The following is a 27,324-nucleotide window of genomic DNA, read 5'->3' on the forward strand; positions in this document are numbered from 1 at the left end:
TCACTCAATAAACACCTGCAATTAAAGTGTCCTAGTGTATACACAGGGGTTCCATCACATTAAAGCAAGCACTTAAGGCTTTAAAGTGCAGGAGAAAATCACCTGAGTAAGCCCAAACAAGCTTTTTACATAAAACTATGCAATAACAGCAACAATACAAAGTATCAAGGTTAATTACTGTCATTATACAGCAGGGTTGCACAACAAAATAAAAGTTGTAGTACCTTCACACTACACATGAACATATTTACAGATAATTAAATGTGTGTATTTATACCCATGTACAAATAGGCTCATGGCAACTATTCACACCTGACCCGGGCAGAGTAGGGTATAAATCCCTAAGACTTGACAGTAGTGTGAAATTACATGTCAGTAGTTGTTTGCAGTTTTTTTTTTTTTTTTTTTTTCAGTTTTTAGTTGAGTTTGATAGGTATAGACACTAAAACTACTTGATTAGCTTTAGGCAACAAAACTACTTGGTTTGGTTTAGGCAACAAAATTACTTGGTTAGATTATGAAACAAAACTTTTTGGTTAAGTTTAGGCCACAAAACTACTTGGTTAAGTTTAGGCAACAAAACTACTTGGTTAAGTTTAGGTAACAAAACTACTTTATTAGCTTTAGGCATCAAAACTACTTGGTTAGCTTGAGGCAACAAAACTACCGTAATTTCCGGACTATAAGCCGCGACTTTTGTCACACGCTTTCAACCCTGCGGCTTATGTAATGATGCGGCTAATTTATGCATTTTTTCTAACGGCCGCCAGGGGCGCTCGAGCAGAAAAGGTAAGAGTGAGACAGGTGGAATATATGTATCGAGGAAGACGCAAGTTTAATGTAACTTCGCTGTGCTACCGTGTTGCTGCTATGTTACTGCCGCGTCTCAGTGACTTTTACCGGTATGTTTTTTTAACCAGCCCTTTTAGTGCTGTGTTACTACCGTATTGCTGCTGTGTTACTGCCGCGTCACAGGCACTGTTTGGAAAGAAAAGCTAAGGTATATTATTAAAACTTTGAAAACTCTTTCTGTGTACCGTCTTTCTTTGTAAATATCTCATGTTTCAATGTGGGCACATGCGGCTTATAGACAGGTGCGGCTTATGTATGTACAAAATGGTTTTTCCTTTAAAAATGTACTGGATGAGGCTTATAATCAGGTGTGCTCTATAGTCCAGAAATTACGGTACTCGGTAAGGTTACGAAACAAAACTACTTGGTTAAGTTCAGGCAACAAAACTACTTGGTTAGGTTTAGGCAACACATTTACTTGGTTAGGTTATGAAATAAAAGTACTTGGTTTGGTTTAGACAACAAAACTACTTGGTTTGGTTTAGGTGGCAAAACTACTTGGTTAAGTTTAGGCAACAAAACTACTTGGTTAAGTTTAGGCAACAAAATCTGATCTGGAATGTTGTTGTGGAGCAGATCTCTGTTTTATTTGGGCACAACAGTCTCTCCTGTTGTCTTTCCTGTCATTTGGCCAGCTTCCTGTTCACTCCCATTTATTCAATTTCATTTTCAGGACTCGCCATTGGCCAGAAGCAGCCTTAATTCCAAGCTGGGTTTGCATGGCTTTTATCCTGACTCTTCTCTGGGGGCGGTCAGCCCGGCTGTGAGGTCGGAAGATGCTGTGGGCAGTGATTGTCTTTAATCCACTGCTACATTCAAGCTGTTTCATTTGACTCCCTGCAACACCTGTTCCTGACAACCTAAAGCAGCTATAATCAGGTTTTTTTAGAATAACGTGTCAAATGACAATTCTGTGAACCAAGAGAGACTTCTCACCCAAATCGGCAGCTCCCCTCAGCTTTGCAGAGCTTTATAGTGAGTTTCAGCTTATTGGTTCATGGTCCAGCTGCAATCTGAATGCTTTGGTTCACTCTCACAGCCTCATTTTCACCCACAGCAAGCATCTGTTTTCAGAGAAAAAGCCCACTGTACACTACCTGCTCGGCATCAAAAAGCAGACAGACGTAGACTTGTTTTGCTGCCTGCTGCCGGAGACAAGGCTGATGAAAGCAGCGGAAGTGAACCAAAACAGAAAAACTGTTGGCTGGAAACCTCTGCGCCAAATTCGGCACTGGACCCAACATTACCCGTTTGGGGGCTTTACTCTCTCTGTGATAACAAAAATGCAAATTCAGGTGATGAAAGTAAGCTCAAACTTCTCAGTTACATTATTATTATGTTATGTATTCATAACATTTTGATATTCAGGCTATTCATAATATTTTATACACAAAATAAAATTCCTCTCTTCCTCAGTGTCCCCTCTCCAACCTGTGAGTCTGTCAACAGGGTATAGCACTGTTGTGTGTATCTTAGAGGAAGAACATGTGAAGTCCTTCCTGTTTCTGGACGTTGTTAGTATGGGGTAGCACAGTGCTTGCATACTATAATATTTCACCATAAATAGTATGCAATTCATGTACTACTGCTTTCAAACACACTAATAAATCTTGCCTATTGTTTCAGTATGCTAAATAGTAGGTTGGGGAGGCTGCTGAGTTTTAGCTAATGCTAATTAAAATGCTAAGCTGGTGTAAACCTAGACAGTGACAAACATCTTTAACAATGTATCTAACTATCTAATTAATCATCTTGTTGATGCGTCACTTAAAGTTTTGTTGTCCATGAGGGTTACACTGTTTAGGCGCTGGCTGCAGGCATGCTAATGTTAGCTGTGGCCACTGCAGGGAACTTTGCTCCCAGGCTAAACATGCTACACTTGTCAGCTTTGAGATATATTTTGTGTTTCGTTAGACATGTTGCACTGCATTTTGCATTACACAAAATGCAGTGAGTGTTGTCTGCATTGAAGTTTGAAAAGTTTACCCTCACTTGCGACCGCTTTCAGCTTGTAATTAGTTGAGTTACTCTCTTACCAAGATGCACAATGCACAACAAAAATAGCAAGTTTTCTTAAGGAAAACCTGAACCAATTGGTTTTAACTGGTACTCTGTAGTACTGAAATAATTCAGTTGGTATCCTCAAAAGTACCAAATTCTGTCCTCAGTCCTGTGTGGAGTTGAGGTGAACTGCAGAGTTGGGTGATATTATCTGTAGGTTTATTACTAGGAGTCGTACTGCAGCTTCTGAGAGGTAAGAATGTGGAATAAATCTTTAAGATAAAATAAGTGTAAGAAAAACGCCAAGTATTAGAAGATTCATTGGTCAAATCTTGTGTGTTAAAGATGGCCAAAAGTTGAAATGAGAAGCAAAGAAGAGAAACTCAGCCGAAAATAATTTTCTGCAAATACTCAGGAATTAAGGGTGCATGATTACAAGACCTGAACAAAGATCATTTATCATCATCAGTGCGACCTCTCTGTACAGTATCCTCCTCCAGCGAAGTGTAATCACACTGATTTAATATTCTTCCTGCATGTTTGTCACGGTGTCCCGGCCATTCGTCTAGCAGCCCACCAGTTTCATCTAAAGTATTTACGTTCACTACCAGGTGGCAGACTCCTCATTCATAACAGGCTGTGTTATTGCAGGATGGCTCTCCAGTCTCATAGATAACCCAGCAGGCACATAAAGGAATGAAACCCTTTCCTCCCATTTAGTGCATCATTAGAGTCGTACTGTTTAACACCCCTCTGTGCTTTGATTGAGGGTTCAGCTCAGTTCAGAAGGCGGGGCTCGTAGCCACCGCCAAGAGGCAGATGGTGTCGACTCGGCGTGGCACCTGCTGCGTAAAGGACACTTTAAACTCGGTGAAAAGGCCCTCGCTTCTCTGTATTATAGGTTTAAAGCTTGCAGCAAGATAAAAATGCGCCTTATTTTTCTGCAGAGATGAATTCGCGAGCTTTGGACACACAGTGCTAAGCACTGAGAACACACTAACAACCACTCCGAGAGGATTGCAGCTCTTTCCTCGAGCCGTACAATTTTTGTGACATTGATGTCTGAGGAGAACATTTTTTGGGAGAATCATCAGTACAGCAGGGGATGAATCATCCAGGCCTGATGGTCTTGATTTATCATCATCAAGTCAAGGAGACAGTACACATGCCACATTTCATAATGGCAGCCATGTAGCCGGTTAGTCAGAGGACACACAAACACACACACTGCAGCACTTTATTGGCCTGATAGGCTCTCTGCTGTCGGACCAAATGTGAGGGTGAAGGCTTCTGCCTGTTGGTATGGATTGTAAAAAGGAGGAGAGACTGAAGCGATCCAGTACACATGCTCACAGTACAGCAGTATATCTACACCTTTATAGTTTCAGTTTCAGATGAGGTTCAGACAATTGTCAAGCAGGAGTTTGATCAAAGTGGGTATTAAACAGCTAATTCTGGATCAAAGCTTCTTTCTGCTCTTCATTTGCCCATTCATTCATGTGAATGTGCTTGAAATTTGATGATTCTGAACATCATATCGTCATAACATCATTTACAGAGAGACAACACTTGGTACTGTGGGGGGTAATCAGGGGATCACCAACCTCAGTGGGAATCATTCTCTGGAGAACATGGCAAATTTCAACAAAACTGAACTGACAATGAATTCCACAGCTGTCCACTGAATTGTTGTTGGGACGGTTCACTCAAAAAAAAAGATATATATTTCATCATAGTGTTAGAGGAAAGGTTGCAAGTAAGTTGCTGTACATTAAAAAACAAACCTAGAGAGATAAACAGTTTACTGAATAAAAGAATTCCAGGTTTAAACAGTGAGATCTTTTTCATGAAGTACAGTGGCTGACTTTTTTCCTTTAAAGGACCAGTTTGTATGATTTAGTGACAACTAGCAGTGAACACAGTACTGCTAGCCTCACTCTCCCCTTCCAAGCCTGCAGAGTGAACTATGGTGACTGTGAAGCTTCCAAATCACAGCGAAAGGCCTTATGAAGAGCCAGTGTTTCACTTGTCCATGTTAGACTTCTGCAAAAACCTTGTGGTGCAAAATGGCAGATTCTGAAGGCCTGAACCCTCTGTAGATATAAAAGGGCTCATAAAGCCTCAAATAGACTGTGAGATTTCAGCAAAATTATAAGTTAACTGCTGCCACTCTGTGTGACACTGATTTAATAAACTTGGGTATGATCATATCAAGTTTGATGTATGTAGCCTGTGTGATCATCACATCTACTAAATTGCAGGCTATGACGCAAGTCAAATACAAGAAAACATCATCAGAATGTATCATCCATCTGCACCACTCTACTATTAAACAATTCAGCTAGCAAGAATGTAGCCCTGGGGCGTCCTGGTACACCACGCACAGAGGCCGGGTCCTCAGCAGCAGCCATAGGTTTGAATCCAGCCTCTGTCCTTTTGCTGTGTTTGCTCTGTCTCTCTCCCCCATTCCATGTCCACCAAGAGCAGTCCTGTCAATTAAAGGCTAAAGATCTTGGAAAAAAGAGTCTTGCAATAGTGGTATTTGTGTGTATGGAAAAAATCCAAAGAGGAGGAAAAGGAAGAGAATGTGGACCTGACTGTGGTGATAGAAAAAAGGACAACTTTGAATGCTAATTTTACAAACAGAAATTGGGGTAACTGAGATAATTAAGTATTTTTGTGTGCTAAAATAGCATACACAAATGTATGATTGTACATTCCCATTGGTTGGTCCCAGTCTATCTTTGACCATGAGAACAGCCATCTTTTAACCTCTCTCACAGTGCGACCCAGGACCACTGGGGCAGCCCAAAATTATACAGTGTGTACCTGGCTTAAGGTAACAAAAACACAGCGACTTTTATTGTCATGTGATTATATATTAAGATTTATTTAAATTTCTTTTCTTCTCCTCTTTTTTTCTTATTTCACCTGTGGCCCATCTGCATATAATTACCCCCAGCTTCAAATCATGGGTGGCTAGTTGGGTGTTGTGTGTTTCACACATCACATACAACTACTACCACTTGTGATGGACTGGATTAACTGGCAAATTTGGGGAAACAGTAATGATTTCTTGGTGGCCTTGTAATTCTCCTGTGGGGTTGTAACTAGTGTTGGGTTCCCACATGACCACTACCTGCTGGACCAAATCACAGCTCAGACCACAGTGCCTCATTTTGGTGCCACAAGCCGGAGCGTCTATTGAAATAGTTTCCCTCTGGTGCGGATGATACAGAGACATCATCAAACATTAGTTAACATTACAGCAACTCTTTCTCTACATGGCTCTTGCAGCATGTAGCCTTCCGCTAGGTAATAGCCACGGTAAACGGTAAATGGTAAAAGTGCTGCGCTAAATGGTCTTACGTGTACATGTATTTCACTGGAAACGATTCCAACACCGGTCTGGACATCCAACAAACAATTATGTGTAACCAGGAGAAGCATCTGGCCAGGATGGCTACGTCATGACCTGCCAGACACGACTTCACCATCCTAGGAAAATAAATTGCATATGGGACAAACCTGCAAGCAGAGAGATGACCTCAGAGATGGGGAGCAAACAACGAGACACATCAGAACGACTCTCAGTTTCTATATATGAAAGGGAGACCACTGATGATGACGACAGCAGCCTTCATCAGGTTAGAAAATATGAATATATTCTTGAGTAGAATTGCTGAAGTCTGAAGCTAGAATTTTCATTTATTTTGCTGGTTTTAATACTGTAACTGTTATGTAGTGTGAAGCAGATATTTATATTTATTTATTTTAGCATACTTTAATCTGTTCACAGTTGATATATTGTACAATTTCCAATTTAAATTCACCTCAGCAATGAAAAATGCTGTTCTTTCATGTCATCGACCATTATTTTTTGCTTCCTTTTGCAAAAAAATATTGGTTCAGGCACCGTTTAGGCACGGGTACCGTTTACGATACCCAACCCTAGTTATAACTTCCCTCTGGACCTTCTCTAGCACAGACTATGCCCTAATTCTCATAATTGTATGTATTTTAACCACCGTGAGAACTATTTGTGGGCTATCTGTGGGTGTCCAGCACAGTGCAGGACAGAATGACGCAGTGTTCTGAGGTTGTTTTCATTAATGGTTCTGAAGGCTGTAGCTGCAGATCTTGGCTTCCTTGTCCTTCAGTAGAGACATTTTTTTTTTCATGGCAGCAATTAGTCATATTCAAATCATTTAGTGTTTGTCTCCAGGGAGATGCATACCACTCTTGTTAGATGAAAAGCTTACATTTCAAAAGGCAGCTTTACATAAACAGCCGCATTTTTACATTAATGCAAATGCCTTATAGAAGCAGCGTTTTGGGCAGAGCTGTTGCTGCCGTTTGGACTTCATGCTGTTCTGTGTAGATATTGTGTTGGCTTTGTCAGTTGTCAGTGTAAAGCTCACTCTAATGTATTTACTCAGCCCTTTCATTTGCCCTGTTATTGTTTGTGTGAAGATTTAGCTCATCAGTGACCAGCCTAGTGAATAACAGAAAACTAAAATTCCATTAGTAGTGGATTAGGACACGCCATTTCTTCTGCACTACTTTAGAGCGCTGAGTTGTGTTTAAAAGCCAAATCCCCTCCTTGCATGGCATCTGTATGCAGACAGAGCAGCAGTACAAAGTAGACCTATTTAGCGTGAACGGAGTTATAAATCTGAGGCGATTCAGCGTCTGTGAGGAGAGGGGATCAAAGCGATCTGAATCCACGCAGTTATCTCTTCCTACAGTGCCGCTCCCTTTTGGGCTTTCTACCCGCCACCTTCTCCTCTGCCTACAAACGCCGCCTGCGCGACTCAGGAAGCGAGACATTTCCTCACATTTTCACTCTGTCTCCGAGGAGGAGTCTCTGCAAACTGCGCAGACCGTGGAAAACAAACAAAACAAAACATCTCCATCCCTCAGATTTAATATTATCTGTGATGCCAAGGTCCAACAAAAATCTGTACCTGAACTGCAGACGGTTTGTCCTTGAGACTCTGCAAAGTTGTAAAAAGGAAAACAAGACTGAGCTGGATATTTACTAAGCCTGTGGTAAAATACTGTCAGGGGATGCAAAATTTTGCACCACCATAATTTCTGAATTTAGACTGGAATTTAAAAAAGACTGCAGATGTAAGTGAGCACAGCCGCAGTTCATCTGATTTGAATGAAGTGCCTTTAAATTAGATTTAATGCCGGGCTGTTTTGACACATGTTGAGCATGTCTGGAAAGTTCAGCAGCAGATGGCAGAAGAAACTCTTTTCTGCTGCTGAACTTGAAATATTTGTTAAAGAAACACTTCAGTAACTGCAAGGAGGCATTTGTCAGTACTAATTAAATAGTGCGATGTCGTCACCTCAACCAAAAGTCTGTGATTGACTGAAATGTGGAAAATCAGTTTGGCAGAAATGTGGTGAAACTTTCAAACTCTTTTGATGAGATTATTTCTGTGAACAGAAAAAAAACAATGCAACATGCCTGTTTAATTACTGGCTGTTGCACTTGCCTAGAGCTGCTTTGAAATGTTTAAACTCAGCACAAATAAGCAGGATGTCACTGAAGGTAAAGCTGTGTGAAAAACACCAGGTTGTTACATTTCTGCTGTTGTTGTTTTGTACTCAGGCACAGCAATGCTATGAGCTAATATGCAGTGACAATGCTGCTATACGCCATAGTACCATGGTCATAATTTTCTTTATCTTAGTTTAGCATATTAGCATGCTAATATTTGCAAATTTGCAAAAATTCAGGTATTTAGTCATAAACCAGAATATTGAAAAGATCAACAATTGATGATGGAGCTAGAAAATCACAGATAAGTAGTCATTTTCAAAATCTTACCTTGACATGTCTCCATTTAAAGTCTAGACTTGACGTAAGTGATTTTCCGTCTGGCTATGAAGGGTATTACAGTTTGGGACACACCTGTGCAGAAGCATGTACTTTGCATTAGCTTCATGAACAATGTGACAGGAATAATCAATTAAGCATGTGAAGAATTAATTACAACACTATTTTCTATTTTATTTATATTGCACCAAATCTTTACAGAATTTCTTTTATCTGTTTAGTCCACTGAACACTTGTTGCCTGGGTTCAGTCGCCTCCAAAATTCCCATGATCTTGTCTTCCAAGAAGTTTGCTTTTTGCTTTTGGTCCATGGCTCTTCCTGATTAAACCCTCCTTATTATATAAGGGGAAATAAATTTTAATGTTTAAATTTTAAGTTAATTTGAGATTTATAAATTACAGGTGCAGGTGATCAAGGTGTTTTATTCTCAGTATCTTCTATGAATCTAATGTAAACACAATGTTGAAAATGATCTTTAGACTGAGTTCAAGTGGACTGAATGACATTACCATCCCTAATAAAAGACGATAAAGACTAAACTGAGGTTTTAAATGAGCGGTCGGATCTTTTTTTTATCATAGGTTCGGTACTTTTGATACTATCAAATGTTAGTATCATTTTGTCCTGAGAGAGGGTCCTGAGTTCGAATCCCCCGGGGGGGCTGGTGAGTTTGTGGCTGGGGCAGGACCTTTCTGTGTGGAGTCTGCATGTTCTCCTTGTGTCCACATGGGTTCTCCGGCTTCCTCCCACAGTCCAAAGACATGCAACATAATAGGTGAATTGGTGACTCTAAATTGCCCATAAATGTGAATGTGTGAGTAAATGGTTGTCTGTCTGTATGTGTCAGCCCTGCAATGACCTGGCGCCTCTCGCCCAATGTCTGCTGACCCTTCAAGGATAAGCGGTTACGGACAATGAAAGAATGAAAACCTCTCCAATACCAACATGGCTGAAAAGGCACTTCCAGCCAAACCTTCATTAGTCTATCAGATTTTATTGCCAGCACAACAGTTTTTTTTACACATTATTTTATTAATTTTTAAAACAGACAGAACAAAACACACATGACAGCTAGGACAGGTGTGAGCAACAAACCCAGACTGCATCACTACATGGAGTGTTAGATGGATATTTCACAGTGATCTCAGAGCTTAGATCTGTCACATGGATCAAGGGAAGCAAGGCTAAGGCAGAGCAACAAAATAGGAGGGGAGCATGAGATGTCCACAGGGGTACAGGAAGGACACCAGTCCACATTACAATGCCCCTTGCGTACGAGGTCTGCTGTGCAGCCTGGAAGGTAGTTTAGAAAAGGCGGCAGCAACTTATCAAAAATCCACTCATTTCCCTTCGAAACTGAGCTTAAGCACTTCATTGGCAAAACTTTAAAGATGTTACATCAATTTATAACAACAACAACATTGGAAAAGCACTAAGTTCTTCTCATTTTCATTCACTTTCTGGCTCCAACTTAACAAGGATCCCAGTCTTGAGCTGCTGCACTGCACCAGAATGCCAGCAAAATCCCCACAATGTAAATGTATGAAAATGTAAAAACGGTCCGAATGCTGAGACAGCCCATTACATAGTCTGAACGGCAGGCAACCAGGAAGGGACGGTTTAAAAAAACACTGTGACTCTTTGAATGTTACTGCAGTGATTCATACTCTTTAACTGTTGTTTAACCGTTAACATTATCAGATGACATTTAGAGTCATCAGATTATCGTCGCAGTTAAATGTGAAGCAAGAGAAACGTGTTCATGTTATCATATGAGCATTTTAGCTCCAGTTTCTCTAAATCACTTCCCAGTGCAAATCAGTGCAGGGAGAGCATATCTCCACATTAAGCTGCAGATGTTAAAGGAAGTGACATTCATGACAGGGTATTGCGCTCACGGCCCAGACAATTGGAAACAGGCCAGAATGTGGAAATGGTGCTTAGAGAAATCATGTGGAGGAATATGGAAATACATGTGGCTGATTATATAAAAATACTAATGACAAATTAACATTCATTCAGCCTGCCTGAGCTCTAAAATAGAACCTAAATAGGAATTGCAACACATTGCAACACAGGCAGTTGATATTCCACTAAAAATGCATGCAGATGAGTGTTCCCTATGTGGGTCAGTGAAAATATTCACATCAACACAACTGTGCCTGAGTTAAAGGGCAAAGAGGGGTTATTTGTTCGCTTATGGAGGCTATGTGTAATACAGTAGCTGAGGATACAACCCGCGGGAACAACATTAAACATTCATTTTGACTGTCAGAAGAAATTCTTGCATGTTCAGAAAGTTATTTTGAAATTCAGAACAACAGCTTACGCAGGGCTTTCCAACACCAGGATTTCAGATTGATGAGGGTGCGTTTTTGAAATGTTTATCATGGGTTTTTGAATTCGGGAGGTGAGTGGGCCCGATGGGATGATGAGCAATGTCTGTTCAAAAGGGGAGATGGGGAGCAGAGTTTATGAAGCTCTCCCATGATGATGAAGATGCTTTGCATCCTCAATCCTCATCAGTGTTTGTTGAGGCTTGAGCCTGCATGGATCGGTGGCGTTTTGGGGGAGAATGAGTGAAAAAAAAAAAAAATGCTTGGCAAGCTGGAGGTTTTGCAACTGTATGTCGGCTGACAGCGAGCTGGAACAACAGCACGTCCCCAGAGGCAGGCAGATCAACAGAGGAACTCGGCCAGTCCGCTGACGTTACTTATGTAGAAATCAATAGCCCGGGCCTCCCGGTGCCCTGGATTTATCTTCCTGACATTTTCTATTTGTGACAGATCTGGGCGCCTGTACAGTAGAGGTGCTTTAAATGGCTGTTTCACAGGAGAAAACAAGCACAGTCCAATGCCAGCAGTTTCCTTCATTTCAGCTGGAATATGGGTTATTTGGACAAGTGCAACAGATCCAACATTTTATTGACAGACTCATTCTTTTCCCCTTATAAATCTATTAATGGTATACATGCAACTATTTGTATGGACAGAGCAAAATAAAAAGTATTTGCATTGTACTCAAATCAATGAACATTAAAGGAGAGGTGGTGTTTCATTATTTGAAATCAGGCCATTCTCATTTCCAACTTGGCAAGTACCAACGTCTTGTCACCACAGTACTCGTTAGCTGCTTAAAGAGATGCTCCGGGCTTTCAAGTGACTTCAGTGTAAACCCATCGGCTGTATGAGACAGACAGGGCTTTTGACATAATATAAAGAGGGAGAAGTCCAAATATGGAGCAAGTGAGGTGGATGGATGGCTCCAACAAACACAGGACACCAGGGATCATGTCCAGTGTAAAAAACCCCACAATGTTATTAAAGGTTTTAAGGTAGACTTCATAATGTTACATGCTTGACACTTCAGTGACATCACATGATGTATGTAATGTACTTATTGTAATGCCAAACATAGCCTATTCCTAAACCTAACCAAGTAGTTTTTGTATCAAAACCTACCCAAACTGTGACTGTTTCACAATGTTAACCACATGTTAAAAGAAGCTTTCTGGCAGCGGCTCGTACAGCCACTAATGAGTACCTTGTGCATCAGTGGCGGATGCCAAGGGGTGGTGACAAGACAAGCTGGGATGAGAACGGCCTGGTAAAATGTAATTTCAGGGTTTTCCACTTTAAAACAGATCCATGGTTTAAAGTCAAAGATGCAGGAGGCAGTTCTGGAGAAAGTTGATTGTTAAGTCTCGTTCTCAGGTCATCAAATTACCAACTCTTTGGACTGATGGCTCGAAGATGGTTGATTGTTGAGAGATTCCTGTGGTGGCAGGGTGGTGACACCAATCAACCATTTGCAAAGTTTTGAATGACAGAGCATCTCTTTTGTTTGATCTCTTGATTTCTGTCACAACCGGGCCACCACACGACGCTCAGGATGTCCACATCCTCCTCAGGAATCTTCTCCTGATGGAGAATTTCCTTCAGTGTCACCGATCACTGCTACTAGTTCCTGACAAAATGCGATGAGTACACCTGAAGGCTCATTTGTTTAACATTAAGATGCATTCATTTTGGCCGTCTTTCTACACATTTTCTGAAAACGTACAGAAACAGACGAAATGGATCAGTACTTCCAGGAATTGCGGGGGCAGTGTAGCCAGTAGTTTAAGCGAGACATGACCACAGGAGACAACAAAGAAGTTTTAAAAATCTGAAAAGATAGGCTTTTCGTATGTAAAGGGGGCATAAATAAGCCTTAACAGCGTGTTCATAAGATCAGGACCTTGCAGCAGCTCAGAGTTCAGAGAAGTACCTAGAGACAAAGAGGTGGATTGTCCATTTGGTGAGGAATATAAGATCTTATATCATTCCAGATTAACTGTTCCTCTGGCACTCTTTCACCATGTCCTTTCACCAAGATGTCAGTCATGAAGGCACCATAATGGAGACTTAACAATCTTGAATACTGTCATCATTTTATAAAATGTCAAGACCAGACTTATGTTTTAGAAATAAGACTCAACAATCAACTATCTTACCAAACTGTGATTGGCCAAAAGTTTTCTCTCAGACCACTTGAATTACATCATGCCTTAAGGTTAAAATGGAATCTTGCCCAATGACACCAAAATTAAACATCCTACACCAGCGTTCATAGATGTTGACAAAACTGGTTGTCTACAAGACAAAAAAAAGGAGTCACATGAAGTAGGAGGAGGCTCCTCAGTGGTTTTCTGGATGTCAGTGCGATTGATGGCTGTGTCACTCCCTCTTTGGGCCGGGATGGAGCCGCCTCTGTTCTGAGCCATTGGCCACAGATGGCACGCTTAATGGCTGTGTCTGTCACTGACATGTGGCAAAGAGAGCAACCGGCAAAAGGTTGCTGCTGCCTGCGCTCTACATCATCAGACTGCAGTCAGAGGTGTTAGAAAGCAAAGTACAAACCCAATCAAGTGGTGATAAAGTTCCAAAGCCAAAAGTATCTCTCACTGTCCGATCTATTGACTGATACACAATTAGTCACCAAGACATCAGCCTGGAGGAAAACATTTATCTTGCTGCTTCCAAATAACTGCCACTGCCAACATTTTTAGCTCCTTTTAAACTTCTTCATGCTCATTCATACATTCAACTGGAAACTTTGTTCAAACTTTACACCAGTGTTATCAGATTGGCTCAGCCTTTTCAAACCTGTCATAGTTTTTCTGTAACCGCAGAAGTAGTTTAGTTTTTTGTAAAGTTTCAGAGTGGAGCAATGCCTAAGATAACAAATGTAGATTCAGTGATATAGAGTTCTAAACTTTCCTCACAGAAAATAAAATTCTAAATAAATGATGCACCTCTATCCAACAGTGACATTTTGTTTTAGATCTATTATGTTATACTGGGTAACCATCCAGCCTACCTCTGTACCAGTGCTGCAACTGAAGATTACTTTCAGTAGCTATTATTCTGTCATTAGTTTTGCAACCAATTTAGTAATTAACCAGTTGATTTCCATCTTGTATATCATCTCTCCTGGTCACATTGGTCAGTACTCATTAAAGTCACTCTTTGTCAGAATTTGGAAAGACCGTTTTTGAATTCAGTGCTCCCAACATGTGGAATAAGATAGATTATCTGCTCAGGAATGTTTTGTTATTATATTTTTATTTTATGTATCTTGAAATGAGATTCTATCTGAATGGGATTCACCTGATTAAATAAAGGTTAATCAATTAGTCCATAAAGTTTGGTGAAGAAAAAGAATAGTGAAACACACTCATCACAAATCTCCAGAGGCAAAAGTGATGTCTTGAAATTGCTTCTTTTCTCCAACCAACAGTCCAAAGTCCAAAGACTCTTCATTTACTATCATAAATGACAAAGTTGTGATCAATGTCTGACATTTTTACTTGATAAATGACTGAAATACTTAATTAATGATCAAAATCATTGGAAACTAATTTGACTAATCTACTAATTGACTGCTCTGTGCCCTTTTCTGTCTTGAGTCTGGTAGTTATGAGTTACCACAGTACAAAATACCCCAGAACCTGGAGATGGTGGTGCCTGGATATTTCAATCTATGACCCATGGTGAAATCAATGTTGGCTTATTAATGTACCCTGTAGTTTTAGTCTCAACATACATTGGCAAACTTGCTGCCAACTAATTGTCTGGGGATTTCTAAATACAAAGTAGTTGACTGCATAGTGGCGAGAATGGCCTCTAAAAGAGTCTATGCTCCTTGCATATTTTCAAGGACAGACCTTACTAGAAATTATACTTGGCCTCAATTCTACTCAGTCGTAGCTGGGCTCAACAGTAAGGATTGCCTGCTTTCCTGCAGCAAGTAAAATGCCAAGTCAGGCAAGTAAATCTGGCAACTCACTTGCCCAACCAGGCAAGAGGATAAAAAAAAAAAAAAAAGAGTTAAACTATTAAACTGCTACTACTACTCATGCAGAAATGTCAGTGTTTCAACCCTCTCAAATATGGCGATTTCTCAAATTTCGTCCTTTTTTTCCACATTAACTTGAATATCTTTAAATTTTACACTGACAAAATGAGATCACCTTGGACTTTGCAAGGACACGTTTTCACTAGTTTCTGACATTTTGTAGACATTGCCGCCCTAGATTAAACATGGCAATTAACGTAGTGTTCGTTGTTATTTGATAACCCTAAGTAAGTAAAACCTGACTTTGGGCAAGTACATTTCTGATCCCCTTACCCTACAGGGCAAATGAACAAAAACAAAGCAAAAAAAAAGGTTGAACCCTCATGTTAAACTTTCATGTTTACACAGAGTTTTAGCAATGAGTTTGTTGGTCTCTACTGAGTTAAGCATTTTGAGACTGTGTTGTGAGTCTACTCGTGTTTTGACAGATCTGGGGAAAACTGCACTCGAACTATGCACCTTGGACATGGAGTAACTCACAAAAAGATCTAAAATTAGAAACATTTCTATCCATTAATGAATTTAAGGATATCATACTGAATGCAGTGAAGGAGACATGTTTGCTTTTTGTAATCGTGAGATATGTAGACATATAAAATCTTATATCGCATCCCCTTTTATCTATTGCATATCTATATTCTGGGAGGCAACTACAGAATTTTTTCTCATGTTTCTTTATCTGTTTCTTTATCTGTTGCCACCTTGAATAAAAGACATTTTTGATCTCACTTCCTGGTGAAATAAAGGTAAAATAAAAACAAGTACCCTAATCCGCTGAGATGAAAACAGGGGAAGGATGAACAAACAAAGGTGTTGTTTTCTATAATGTGAAAATGTATTTGGCCTTCAGTAATTCAGTGGGAACTCTGTATTGGAACACTGTATTGAGAATAAATAAAAACTTCAGTTTGGCGTCAGGCTCTGTTTCGATCACTCCCTGAGAACATAAATATTTCAGCCGGCCAAAGCAAGAGCAGAATAAGATCGATGCAAACTCCGGGAATGAAAAAGAACAGAGCCCACAGGTGGACGCTGGGCTGTAAATGCAGCACGGGAAGAAGCAGCAGCAGGATGGTGACCCAAGAGTACAGCGATGCTCGAGACTTCTAGCAGATATGGATGAAAATTTAAGCTCTTATTGTCAGGTGTGCAACACAAACAAATTAATTAGTAATTGTTCCTTCTGGCTGTAACAACACAGTTCAGTCTCAACTCGCTTTGCAGACTTTACACCTTCTGTCCTACTTTCTATGCTTAAATGCTATTCTGGTGCTGCTGCAGGGAAAGGAATTATTCTGTTCTTTTTTTCAGCCAGAGATTTCAAAGGTCTGTTCGACAAACATTAACTCAAAGACAAGAGCTTTGTACGCCAATCTACTGATTCAATCCCAGCGTTTTAGAGAGAAAAAAGGCTGGCGGAGGCAGTGCTAATGCAGGATAAATTTGGAATGATTCAACAATGGGGGACTTCAGATAATACCACTGTAAAAATGCACTGCCTTATCAGTCAACAAAAAACTTCCAACAAATTAAAAGAAAAGTGGTATCTGAGAGCACGGAGTATAACACCAAGCTGTGAAGTGCATATAAATGACTCGGTCAACTGAAGCCAACAAGCTACGGTAAACAAACAAAGCTCAAGGCTGATCTGTTCACATCCGCACTGCTCACCGTGGACTGGCTCCAGAACAATCTGAAAATATAATGTTTGCTTTGCTTCTCATTCCTTGTTTCCCCTGTGTTCTTCGCTCATTACTCTCACACAACTGCCAATTTGTAAGTAGATTCAAGGTGAGCATCTGTCAGCAGATTACAGCTGCAGCAGACTTAAGTCACTCCAAGGTAAAGAGCAGTTGGTGATTAAATCTAAATACCACGTGCAGAGGCACACACAGGCTCAGGGAAGACCAGCCGACCACACCAGCTTGTTGGGCTGCTGTTAGTAAGTTGTAATTGGCCCTAAAAACAGGACATAAACATGGCTACAGCCATGGTAACAACTCTCTGATGCTGTACTTAGGCACAGGGATGTGTTGTGCTTTGGGGTAAATGCTAACATCAGCACGCTAAGATGCTCATGACATTGTTAGCCTCCAGTGCACCCATGTGCACCCATGTTTGAAAAAACAATGAAAAAGTGCCGTATTGGATGACCTCATGGTAGATAAAATGTGATAAAGTGCCCTCTAGGATGCCCTTCCAGTAGAAAAACCTGAAAAAGTGCCTGTCAGAGGACTCTTCCAGTGGTGAAAACATATTAAAGTGCCTTCTACGATGTGCTTGCAGTGGAGAAACCTAAAAAAGTGCCCTCCAAAGGACCCTTCCAGTGGCAAAAACATGCTAAAGAGCCCTCTACAATGCCCTTCCAGTGGAGAAACCTGAAAAAATTCCCTCCAGAGGACCCTTCCAGTGGCAAAAACATGCTAAATTGCCCTCTAGGATGCACTTGCAGTGAAGAAACCTGAAAAAGTACTCTCCAAAGGCAAAGACATGCTTAAGTGCCCTCTAGGGAGCTTTTCGCAGGAGAAACCTGAAAAAGTGTCCTCCATAGCACCCTTCCAGTGATAATCTGCCCTTCCAGTAGAATAACTGTACTAAAGTGCATTGTAAGGCGCCATTCTAGTGGAGAAAACATGCTGAATTGCTCGCCAGAGTGTCCTTGTGATGGAGGAAACTTAATTAAAATGCCCTCTTTTCTAATCTAAACTAGTGATTGGAACTGTTCCATTATAAATGCATGATGACTTTTGTCCTGCTGATACTCCACTACATACAGCTGGTGCCCTTTTCATCTTTTTTGCCCCTGTTCCTAGGAAAGCCTAAGTCCTCCACTGTACAACACCATACAAGAAGGCTGCAACTAACAATTATTTTCATTGTTGATTAATGTGCCGATTATTTTGACGATTAATCATTTAGTTTACAAAATGTCAAAACATTGTGAAGTTGTGATTGCGACTTGCCAGTCTGAATGGTAAAGTCTTTTCACTTCTTTGGCTCCATCATCACCCAGGACCCCAAGTGGGATCTGAACTTCAGCTCTCTCACCATAGAAGAAGAAAAAAAAACAAGAAATTTAACCTGCCAAAGACTATGATGCTTCATTTCTACACTGCCACCTTCCATCACCATCTGGTATGCTGATGCCACTGACAAGGACAAGGGCAGACTGCAGTGTATCATTCACTCTGCTGAAGTGATTGGCTGCAATCTGCCATTCCTCCAGGACCTGTACGCCTCCAGGTTCCTGAGGCAAGCAGGATTGTGGCTGACGACATCCTGCCACAAACTCTTTAAGAAACACCATTCGCTTTTCAGGTATTTGCTCATAAACCAGGATACTGGGCAAATTAAACTTTTGACCCTCTGAAAAGGCAGGATGATTTCTTTTTACAAGTTATCCTGAGGGGGACGTGTATTTCTGTACTGAATTTCATGGCAATCGATCAAATAGTTATTGAGACATTTCACTCAAAATGTCAACCTCATAATAGTACTAGAGGAAAAGCCAGGGGATCACCAAAGTCAGAATGATACATCTTCTTGGACCTGTAAAAGTCTGTACACACTTTTGTTGCAGTCCATCCTATATGATGCTGAGATATTCTACAGGATGAGTGAAAACTTGACCAGTTGGTGGTGCTAGAGGAAAGGTCACACAATCACCAAAGTCTTTAGGATTCATCCTCTGGGCACCATGAATACCTCTACCACGTTTAACAGCAATCCATACAAAAGTTGTAAAGATATTTAAGTCAGACCAAAGTGGTGGACAGACCAACCAACCAACCAACCAACCAACAGTTCAACACTGCAGACCTTAACACCTCTGTCTGACAGAACACAACACAATCTAAAGAACAGCCAGCACACAAAATCTTTTCCACTGGCTATAGTCATCAACCTGTGCTAAGAAAGTCTTCTCCAGGAAAAGGAAACAAGGCGTCCATTTCCGGCAGAAGCAATAACTGAAAGCGGTTATGACACTTTGAAGTGATTTCTACTTCCGACCCTTTGTTACAGATCACTTACACCTGAGAAGAAAGCAGCCAACGAGAGACTGTCCCTTCTAAGATCGTTTCATTCAGTTTCCAGAGGCCTGAACATCGAAAATTGTGCTGTACTTGAAAGGACAGAAAAAGTCAGGAGCCAGCAAACATAATCTGTACAGCAGAGGTGTTCTTTTTTCTCTATGTTGTTAAAAGTTTTATCACTCAGATTTACAGTATCTTGGGGGCTCTTGGGAAATAGTCATGTTGGACATGCCTGAACAGATAACACAAACTCAAAAATAATCAGTACCACAGCGTGACATTTTCCAAAATCCAATTCCAAAATTGCTGCGAATCCCCACGAAAACCTTAAAAAATCCAGCATTTATGGATCTGTCTTTGCATTCACATTGCATCATTCGACTTCTATTTTTCTTTGTTGCTAAGTTTGCTGTAGAAAGCTTTAGGAGAAAGTACGGTGAAGGGCAGAGAGTGAAAGTCAAATGGAGACCGGCGCAATAAGTTGGCAACTGACCATCTAAAATGATAATCTTAATGGAAGTGATGTGTAAATGTCAGACCATGGTGACCAAGTGTTCCCATTTTCTAGAAAGTTCCAGCATTGTATGCATTGTTTGTAGTTCTTTGCCCTCTAAAAACAGGCTTAGTTTTACCAAAAGAAGTCTGGCGATTTATGATTTTAATACCAGGACCACTGGATCATGTCCAGATGAGATCAGTACTTCAGCACCATGCTTGTAGTGTAATGTAGTGCAGTTTATGTGGTTATCTGAATGAATAAGCCTCCTGAAGTGCATGCATTACTTTATTGCATCCATAAATTGCTCAGGTTCTCTGTCATAAACATTCCTATCAGATCGAACAAGCAACGTCTTAAGTTGATGAGTTGCACACATATACTAAGACTGTAGAACAGAGGGTGAGATTATTCCCACAGGACAAAGGCTGTGTACAATTCACATAAAAATGACTGTAGACGTGATTGAAATCACTGAACCATCCCTGTAAAACTAATGCACAATACATGGCCAGGCCTGCTCTGGTAAAACTATTGTTATCTAGACCGAAACACTGGTTTTCTAAAGGTGAAACACTTTGGGTAAGTCAAACATGTCTTCAGTTACACCCAACAATTGAGCTTAATTTACACTCTTACATGCAACTAAAAAAATATAGCAAGCACCGACACAGCTTGGAACCAAAGGTGCACTGACCAGGAGTGTGTAAGACAGAGTAAGAGGTATGTCAACTGTGTCACTGAACTTCCTGTAGACAGAAATAATGCATTCCTATAAATGAAGTATGGCTTTTATAGAGAACTAGCACCACCTTACCTACAGTAAGGTCAGGTTGAAGTCATCACAACATTAGCTTAGCTTAGCATAAAAACTAGAAACAGCTAATCAGGTGCTATCCAAACTTAACAAAGCAAGATTGGCAGGTAAGGTAAAGGTAAAGGTTACCTTTGGATAGAGCCAGGCTAGTTCTTTCCCCCTGCTTCCAGGGTTTATGCCAAGCTAAACTAACCAGTTGGAGTCTGGAGCTTCATGTTTACCATACAGATATAAGAGTGGTATCAATCCTCTCATCCAATGAAACTCTCTGTAAGACAGGCAATGGGCTCATCTCCCAAAACTATTTATTTATAGTACGGCAGGGGAATATATTGACACTGTATAAATGTTGTGACATATATGTAATTTAATATGGCTTAAATCTAGTCTTTTTGTAGTTTTAAAGGGCCGGTGTGCAAGATTTAGTGGCATCTAGCAGTGAGCTTGCAGATTGCAAACTCCTCGTCCCACGCTCCCCTTCAAGGCTCCCTAGACTAAATATATCTTTTTTGACCAAAAATGGCTCTTTTGATGGGAAAGGTTGCAGTTACTCTAAGGTAACAAAAACACACTCAAATAACAGTACAGTTACATTACTGTAACATTACTCAATTACAAGTAAAAGTACTGGTGTTAGAAAAATACTTAAGTAAAAGTATTCTCCTCAAAAACTATTCAAATGCAAATGCGACCAATCATTTTAGCTTCCAATGAGTTCCACCAATCGTAGAAGCTTGTCATACATGTAGGTCTCAGTGAACCGACTCAAGGTTTCAGAACTGATCATATTTTGTTTTTCTTTTGTTTTTTTTACTCTGTCACAGATGCTAAAAATAACACAAGGTTTGTCTTTGTTAGTGACATCAATACTCTGCACTGTTTCAACTGAGTTTGAGCTCCAAAAAGATTTTGGTTCTTTGTGAAACACCTCCCAGGTGCACTTCTGCATTCACAAATGAAGCAGATTTTGTTAGAAATCTTTTAATCCTGAAACTTTTTGGTTACTGACAACACTCAGAACATAGTGCGATTTTATTCTCTCTGAAACAAAAAGATTTTTGAACATTTTTGTACATGCACAAAAAACACACCTGCTGTAATTTCATGGTAAAAAAAAATTACTAAAACCATTGCAACATGCATCACAATTTTTTTTTTTGAAAAGTTGCCATGATTTCAGGCATTTAGACTGAAACAAACCCTCCCCCCAAAAAAACCTGTGAAATCCTGGAGGGACTGATAGACGCATTATCAACAGCAGTTCTTTAATCAAAGCAGTTTCTGTTTCTATAAATCTTCAGCCAATTCCCTGGTTTTTATTGGCCTTGTTGTAATCAGATCACATTAATGGTTATAAAAATGCAGATGAAAGGTTTGGATATTATTCAAATTGTACTTGTAGGAAGTAGATTACATAGTGAAATATGTACTTAAGTATGAGTAAAAGTACAGAATTGAAAAATACTCATAAACATACCCTCCGAAAAACTACTTAATTACAGTAACTTGAGCATTTGTAATTAGTTACTTCCCCCTGTGGTATTTGGTAAAAAACATCACCGAGCTGTGGTCTCACAGAAAATTGCTTCCATGTGTTGATATCGCTACAATAAAGTTTAGCTACAACCAATTTTTATATATTAATAAGGGTATAAATGTGCTTCTCTGTGGCCATGAATGCTGCTATATGGATTTAGCTTCTGGGCTCCTGCAGTATATTCTGACCTTATAGTACCTCTGTGTGGACGTGATGTTTCAGAGCACTGAATCAAGACTGCGCACTTGTACACTAATATATACACTTGACAATAATATATCAAGATAGTGGCAATGCCATTTGTTAGTCAGAAACAGTGGGAGAGACGTGGGGATAACACAAACCGAGTCTGGAGCGAGCGCTACATAATTATTTAAAATCGGCTACGAGGTTCTACTCCACTTCACACGTACATAACAACACCAGCAAACATAATCAACACATATGGCATCCTGTGTCTCATTGCTTAGTTGTTTTTCTTCTCAATAATAAATCTCCTGCAGAGCTTCTCTATCATTTATAGCCACAATGCATTTTTTAACAGGGGATATACCTTTGGTCATGATGGCAGGCTGCTCCCCCAGTAGTAGTTTTAGCCTCTTGGCGTGGATTTTACCCTGGTAGTGTGACTGTGCCACCACTGCTGAGGTGAAGGACATGTTACACAGCGTGCAGCACTTATTCTTGTCCACATCGCCCTCGTCACTGCCCTGGAAAAACACATTAACATCTTATTAATGATACATCAAACATGACATTTATTTATAAAACAGGACTCAATCAAACATGTCGAATACATTATGCAGAAAGCACAATATGCAAGACAGCTGCACATTGAACACATCACTAATCTCTCCTACTTCAGGATTCAGATGAAGGGAGGGGTGCAACACTCCTTCCCTAAAGTGTTTAGATCCCGGCGGGATGCAAATGGAGTCGACTCTGTGTTTTAAGAGATGATAGCGGGGCCAATACAGCCAACGGTGGACCGCTCCCTGAGCCTCCATCTGTGCAAGCTGCACCAAACCCATTATCCCTCAGAGAACGAGGAGGACACGGAGCAACCCGCCACGCGTGCAGCGAGAGGGAGATGGATGCTACTGTTTGTTAGTGGGAAGTGAGAGGGAGGAAAGGGGGTAACTGCGTCCCGCCAGGGAGGCAGGGTCATGGAAGGGCTGATATTCAGAACGGAGGAAGAGGAGGAAGAGGAGAGTGAACTCCGTGACCTCGCTCAGATGTCTGTTCCTCCACCTGGTGCACTCTAGCAGATGCAGTCAGTGAACAGCGGGCCTGAGCACAGAGGAATGTGTGTGCGTGTCTGTTCAGTTGAATTGTCTCAGCTTGAAACAAGCTGAGATAATGAGTCCATTCACCTTCATGATACAGATATTTCTAACACTAACAGTTGACTTTGTATTATCTTTGCGCTAATGGATCTTTTTGCAGACTACTGAACTGATGTGTTTGAATTTATACTGACTAAAATGAAATTTCAATTTTGGTGTTTGTTTGGACTTGTGTATGTATTTGATCAGTTGAAATTTTATTTTATTTTACTTTATTTATATGTTTATTTTTAGTGTAATTTGTTTCCTGTTTCAAATTCACTTCCTGACAGGAGATAGATCAACCAATCAGCTTGCTTGACATACAGATCCACTCCTCAGGTTCTGTGCAAGCCCTAAGACCTGAACTTACCCAGTAACAGTATATCTGAAGGGTTCATAAGACTGACATGACACCCTCATAACCTGATGGATTCTTTATGAATGTTGTCTTGGTTGACAGAGTAATAAAACTCATTGAGATCCTTATGACAAGTAAATGTACGACTTCAGGTGAGAGAGATATATGCATGACATATATGCATATGTCAACTTTGCATCAAAAATGATATAATCGACAGACTGACACTTAATAACAGTGGTTGCAAACATGCACAAAGACTTCATGTTCATGACAGGTGTCGTGTCAGTCTTATGCCCAGCCCTTCAAATAAAGTGTTACCAGTTACCCTGAGCTGTAGGGGCTTGCAGAGATGTTCAGTATATTTTTTTGCAGAAGCATAATTCCAGCTTTAGATGCTGTTCCAAAAGCTAATTATGTATAAAAACGGTTTTATCCTGTATTGAAAAATACAATATGCAGTAGTATTATTTTTTTAGCCATGCTTACAGTCAATTACAGTGAATTCTAAAGTAATCAAGGTCGATTTACCTCATTTGCTAAATAACAGTGGTCTAATTCAGTGTTAACACATGTATCTATCTCTGCTGTCAAAAATAATTTGGACAGTAGCCAAACTAATTACAAATGCAAACTTGTGATTGAAGACGTATTTACACTGTTTGTACTCATTAAAAATGGTGGATGTGAGCCACAGCAACTGCCAGTTTACACTGACTTTATTTTAGAGCTTTTTAGAGAGCATTTCCTCTTTAATCTGCTCAAACAAACCCGATAGGTTATTTCAGCACTACTCAATTGCTCTCAGCACCACTCAATCACTTTCAATTAGCAGGCAGAAGGACACTTGTATATCCTGCATTAGTCCGTGGTCTCTATACAGTCAGAGAACATTTTCTTTTCTTTCTAGAGGAAGGCGTAAATGGACGGATTGAATTGACATTTCATTTTTCACCTAATGCAGGAAAAAAAAAAACTACAAGTTCTCATTTTTCAATAATTGCACCTTTCATCTGACCATTTCTCAGTATTTTACACGTGGAGGAATATGCTATGTGCTGAATTCAGCAACGCTTTTCAGGGGAAGAAATCTACCTCAAACTTTCTTAATTAAGTCTTAACTTTAATTAAAAGTTTAAATTAGTTGCTGTGTTTTCACTTGTTGTTTTCATCAGAAATATAATCACAAATTAAGTATCTTGTAATTAAAGAACAGCTTTAAACTTTGCTTTTGCTGATGCCTAGTGGTTTAAACTTCTCACCTTGCTGCAGTGGCAGGTGTGGTTACAGGTGTGGCAGACTTGAGGCCACCAAGGGCTATAAATACAGCTTTTAGGCATTGTATCAGGTTTGTCTTTGTTTTACCATTCCACCCAATACCTCGGGACAAAGTGCACATGTTCTAGCACAGTGGAGGTGGGCAGCATTAATGGAACAGTTGACCCTTTAGAAAAGACAAGTTGAGAAGATCAATGCGACTCTCATGTCTATGCATTAAATCTGAAGCTGGTTTAGCTCAGCAGAATGACTGGAAATGGGGAGACAGTTAACCTGGCTCTATACAATATAAATATATACTATACTGCTCAGCTCTTACCACGTCACTTCCTGGGAGCATCCTTGCCAGTTGGAGATGTGCAACTGTGGTAACCTGTGCCAGTGAAAAACTAACTTGAAAAATACATGAAGCCTAGCAAAGCCTTACTTAGATTTAAACTGAAGCATTATTGATGTTATGCCAGGGCTCCTTTGGATGCTGTCTGATTTTATGTGTTTTGTTGTTGTCACCAGTACTGCATTGCATTGTGGGAGGAGTGTCTAGTGTTTGCATTCTTTAATATTTCCCTGGAAATAACATGCACCTCACGTACTACTGGTTTCATGCTAAGGTTTCAGACATACTAATAACTCTCACATACTGTTTTAGCATATTAAATAGCATCTTAATGTGGAATTTCAGATGCAGCCTGTTACTTGGCTGGGTGAAATTACTTCCTGGAGTTGGTTGCCCTCACCATGAAGGCAAAATCCAGGAGATATGTGTTAATTAATGAGCTTTATGCCGGGTTGGAATATTTTTTTAACCTTTGGACAGACCCAGGATAGCTATTTCCAATCTGTTTACAAAGCCAAGCTGGTCGTAGCAGCCATTTTGGCATGACATAACGGGTAAAGACAGGTGGTATCAAGGTCCATAGAGTCAGGATATTGATGCAGATTATTGTGCATGTTGGCTCACTGCAACGGCTCTGCTACACTGCAAAATGAATCCGACTTTCATTAATATCACTGGTAACACCTGTTTTCATTTTTGGTAGAGACTAAACTGACTCCAGATGCACATACCCAAGATACCTTGCAGGAAGGCATCTTTACTCTGCTGTACCCTTCCTGCCATGTCTAAGTCACTCTCATCCTGGTCATGACCATTTCGTAACACTAGTTAGCCTCATAGTTTGATAAATGTTAGCAATGAGCAAATGCCCAGAGCCAATCATAGCAGAGTAGGGGCATATCTTCCCACAAGGAATATTTATTTTACACGTACAGCAACTCAGTTTAGTCTCTCCTGTCCATCCAACCATGCATATTAATATGGCTGCCATGAAAAAAGGTCTGTTGCTGGCTATAACTTCATATTTAGTGTACAGACGTGAGTGGTATCAGTCTTCTTATCTAATTCTCAACAAGAAAGCAAATACGAAATTCTTTAATTGTCTAATTAATCCTCTACTGGCCAGTTAATTTTTCCTTTAAAAAAACAGAACAAAATAGCCGTACACTTACAAAACTATCCATCTAACCCAACAACTTTCTACATAAAACCAAGTAACAATATGACAAGGGCCCTACTGCGGTATGCTGTACACAGAGAAAGACAAGTCACTGACCAACCTCGCTCCAACCATGTAACCGTGGGGAGAAATGCATGAAATTACTGAAATGTAACGTTCTTAATGGTCTATTGGAACTATGAAATTGGAAAAAACCCAACAGCGTTGTTTATGCTTTGATGCACTGGATCAAAGCAACATTGATTGACTGAGCTACAAGCCCTGACTCTGTGTGACAGGACTCATAATTATATTCCAGCGGTGCAAAATGTTTGTTTACTTTGGAAGCATTAGCATACAGTCACGCAGAATACAGAAACTGTTTTCATTTTTAAAAGCCTGCAAACACAGGTGACATTTTCTTCATCAGGCAGATTGTTTTCCATGTCATTAAGTACCCTGCAGTCCCAGTAGAAGGTCACGTGACTTTTCACCAAGGCCCCACATGAACATTCAGCTTGACGAGCCAACATGTGTCCATACCATCAATATATTTCAGGTAACACTTACACTAATGAGGCTGGCAATTAAGCTAATTAATGGTTTAATGATGAAAAGTGCAAACCACATTGGATCTGAAGCAGTATCGTACACAGGTGGGTGAAATCACCTCTCGCCCTTTGTTTAAATGTGTTGAACTCCAGGCCTGATGATGGAAGAGAACTCTTTGGCTCCAACACAAAAGCTTCTCCCAAGAGGAAACTAATGTCATTGTGTGGGAGGCAAACATCCAGCTCTCTAAATAAGCTGGGTGTTATAGCAGGTTAGGAGGGCATGATGCGATTGGTTCATGTGTTAACTGTGTCAAAGTCAATT

General features: G+C 40.3%; 1 protein-coding gene across 1 annotated transcript in view; it reads right to left on the bottom strand.

Annotated features, from left to right (window-relative positions):
- Positions 1 to 27,324, bottom strand: part of zmat4a (zinc finger, matrin-type 4a) — a 217,107-nt gene that overhangs the window by 82,767 nt on the left and 107,016 nt on the right. Inside the window, exon 4 of the mRNA XM_084729631.1 lies at positions 22,542 to 22,698. Coding sequence (XP_084585757.1) covers positions 22,542 to 22,698 — 157 coding nt within the window. The remainder of the gene's footprint in view (positions 1 to 22,541; positions 22,699 to 27,324) is intronic.

Source organism: Lutjanus erythropterus, chromosome 10 (assembly GCF_056507025.1).
Source record: "Lutjanus erythropterus isolate fLutEry1 chromosome 10, fLutEry1.hap2, whole genome shotgun sequence".
NCBI classification, from domain to species: domain Eukaryota; kingdom Metazoa; phylum Chordata; class Actinopteri; order Lutjaniformes; family Lutjanidae; genus Lutjanus; species Lutjanus erythropterus.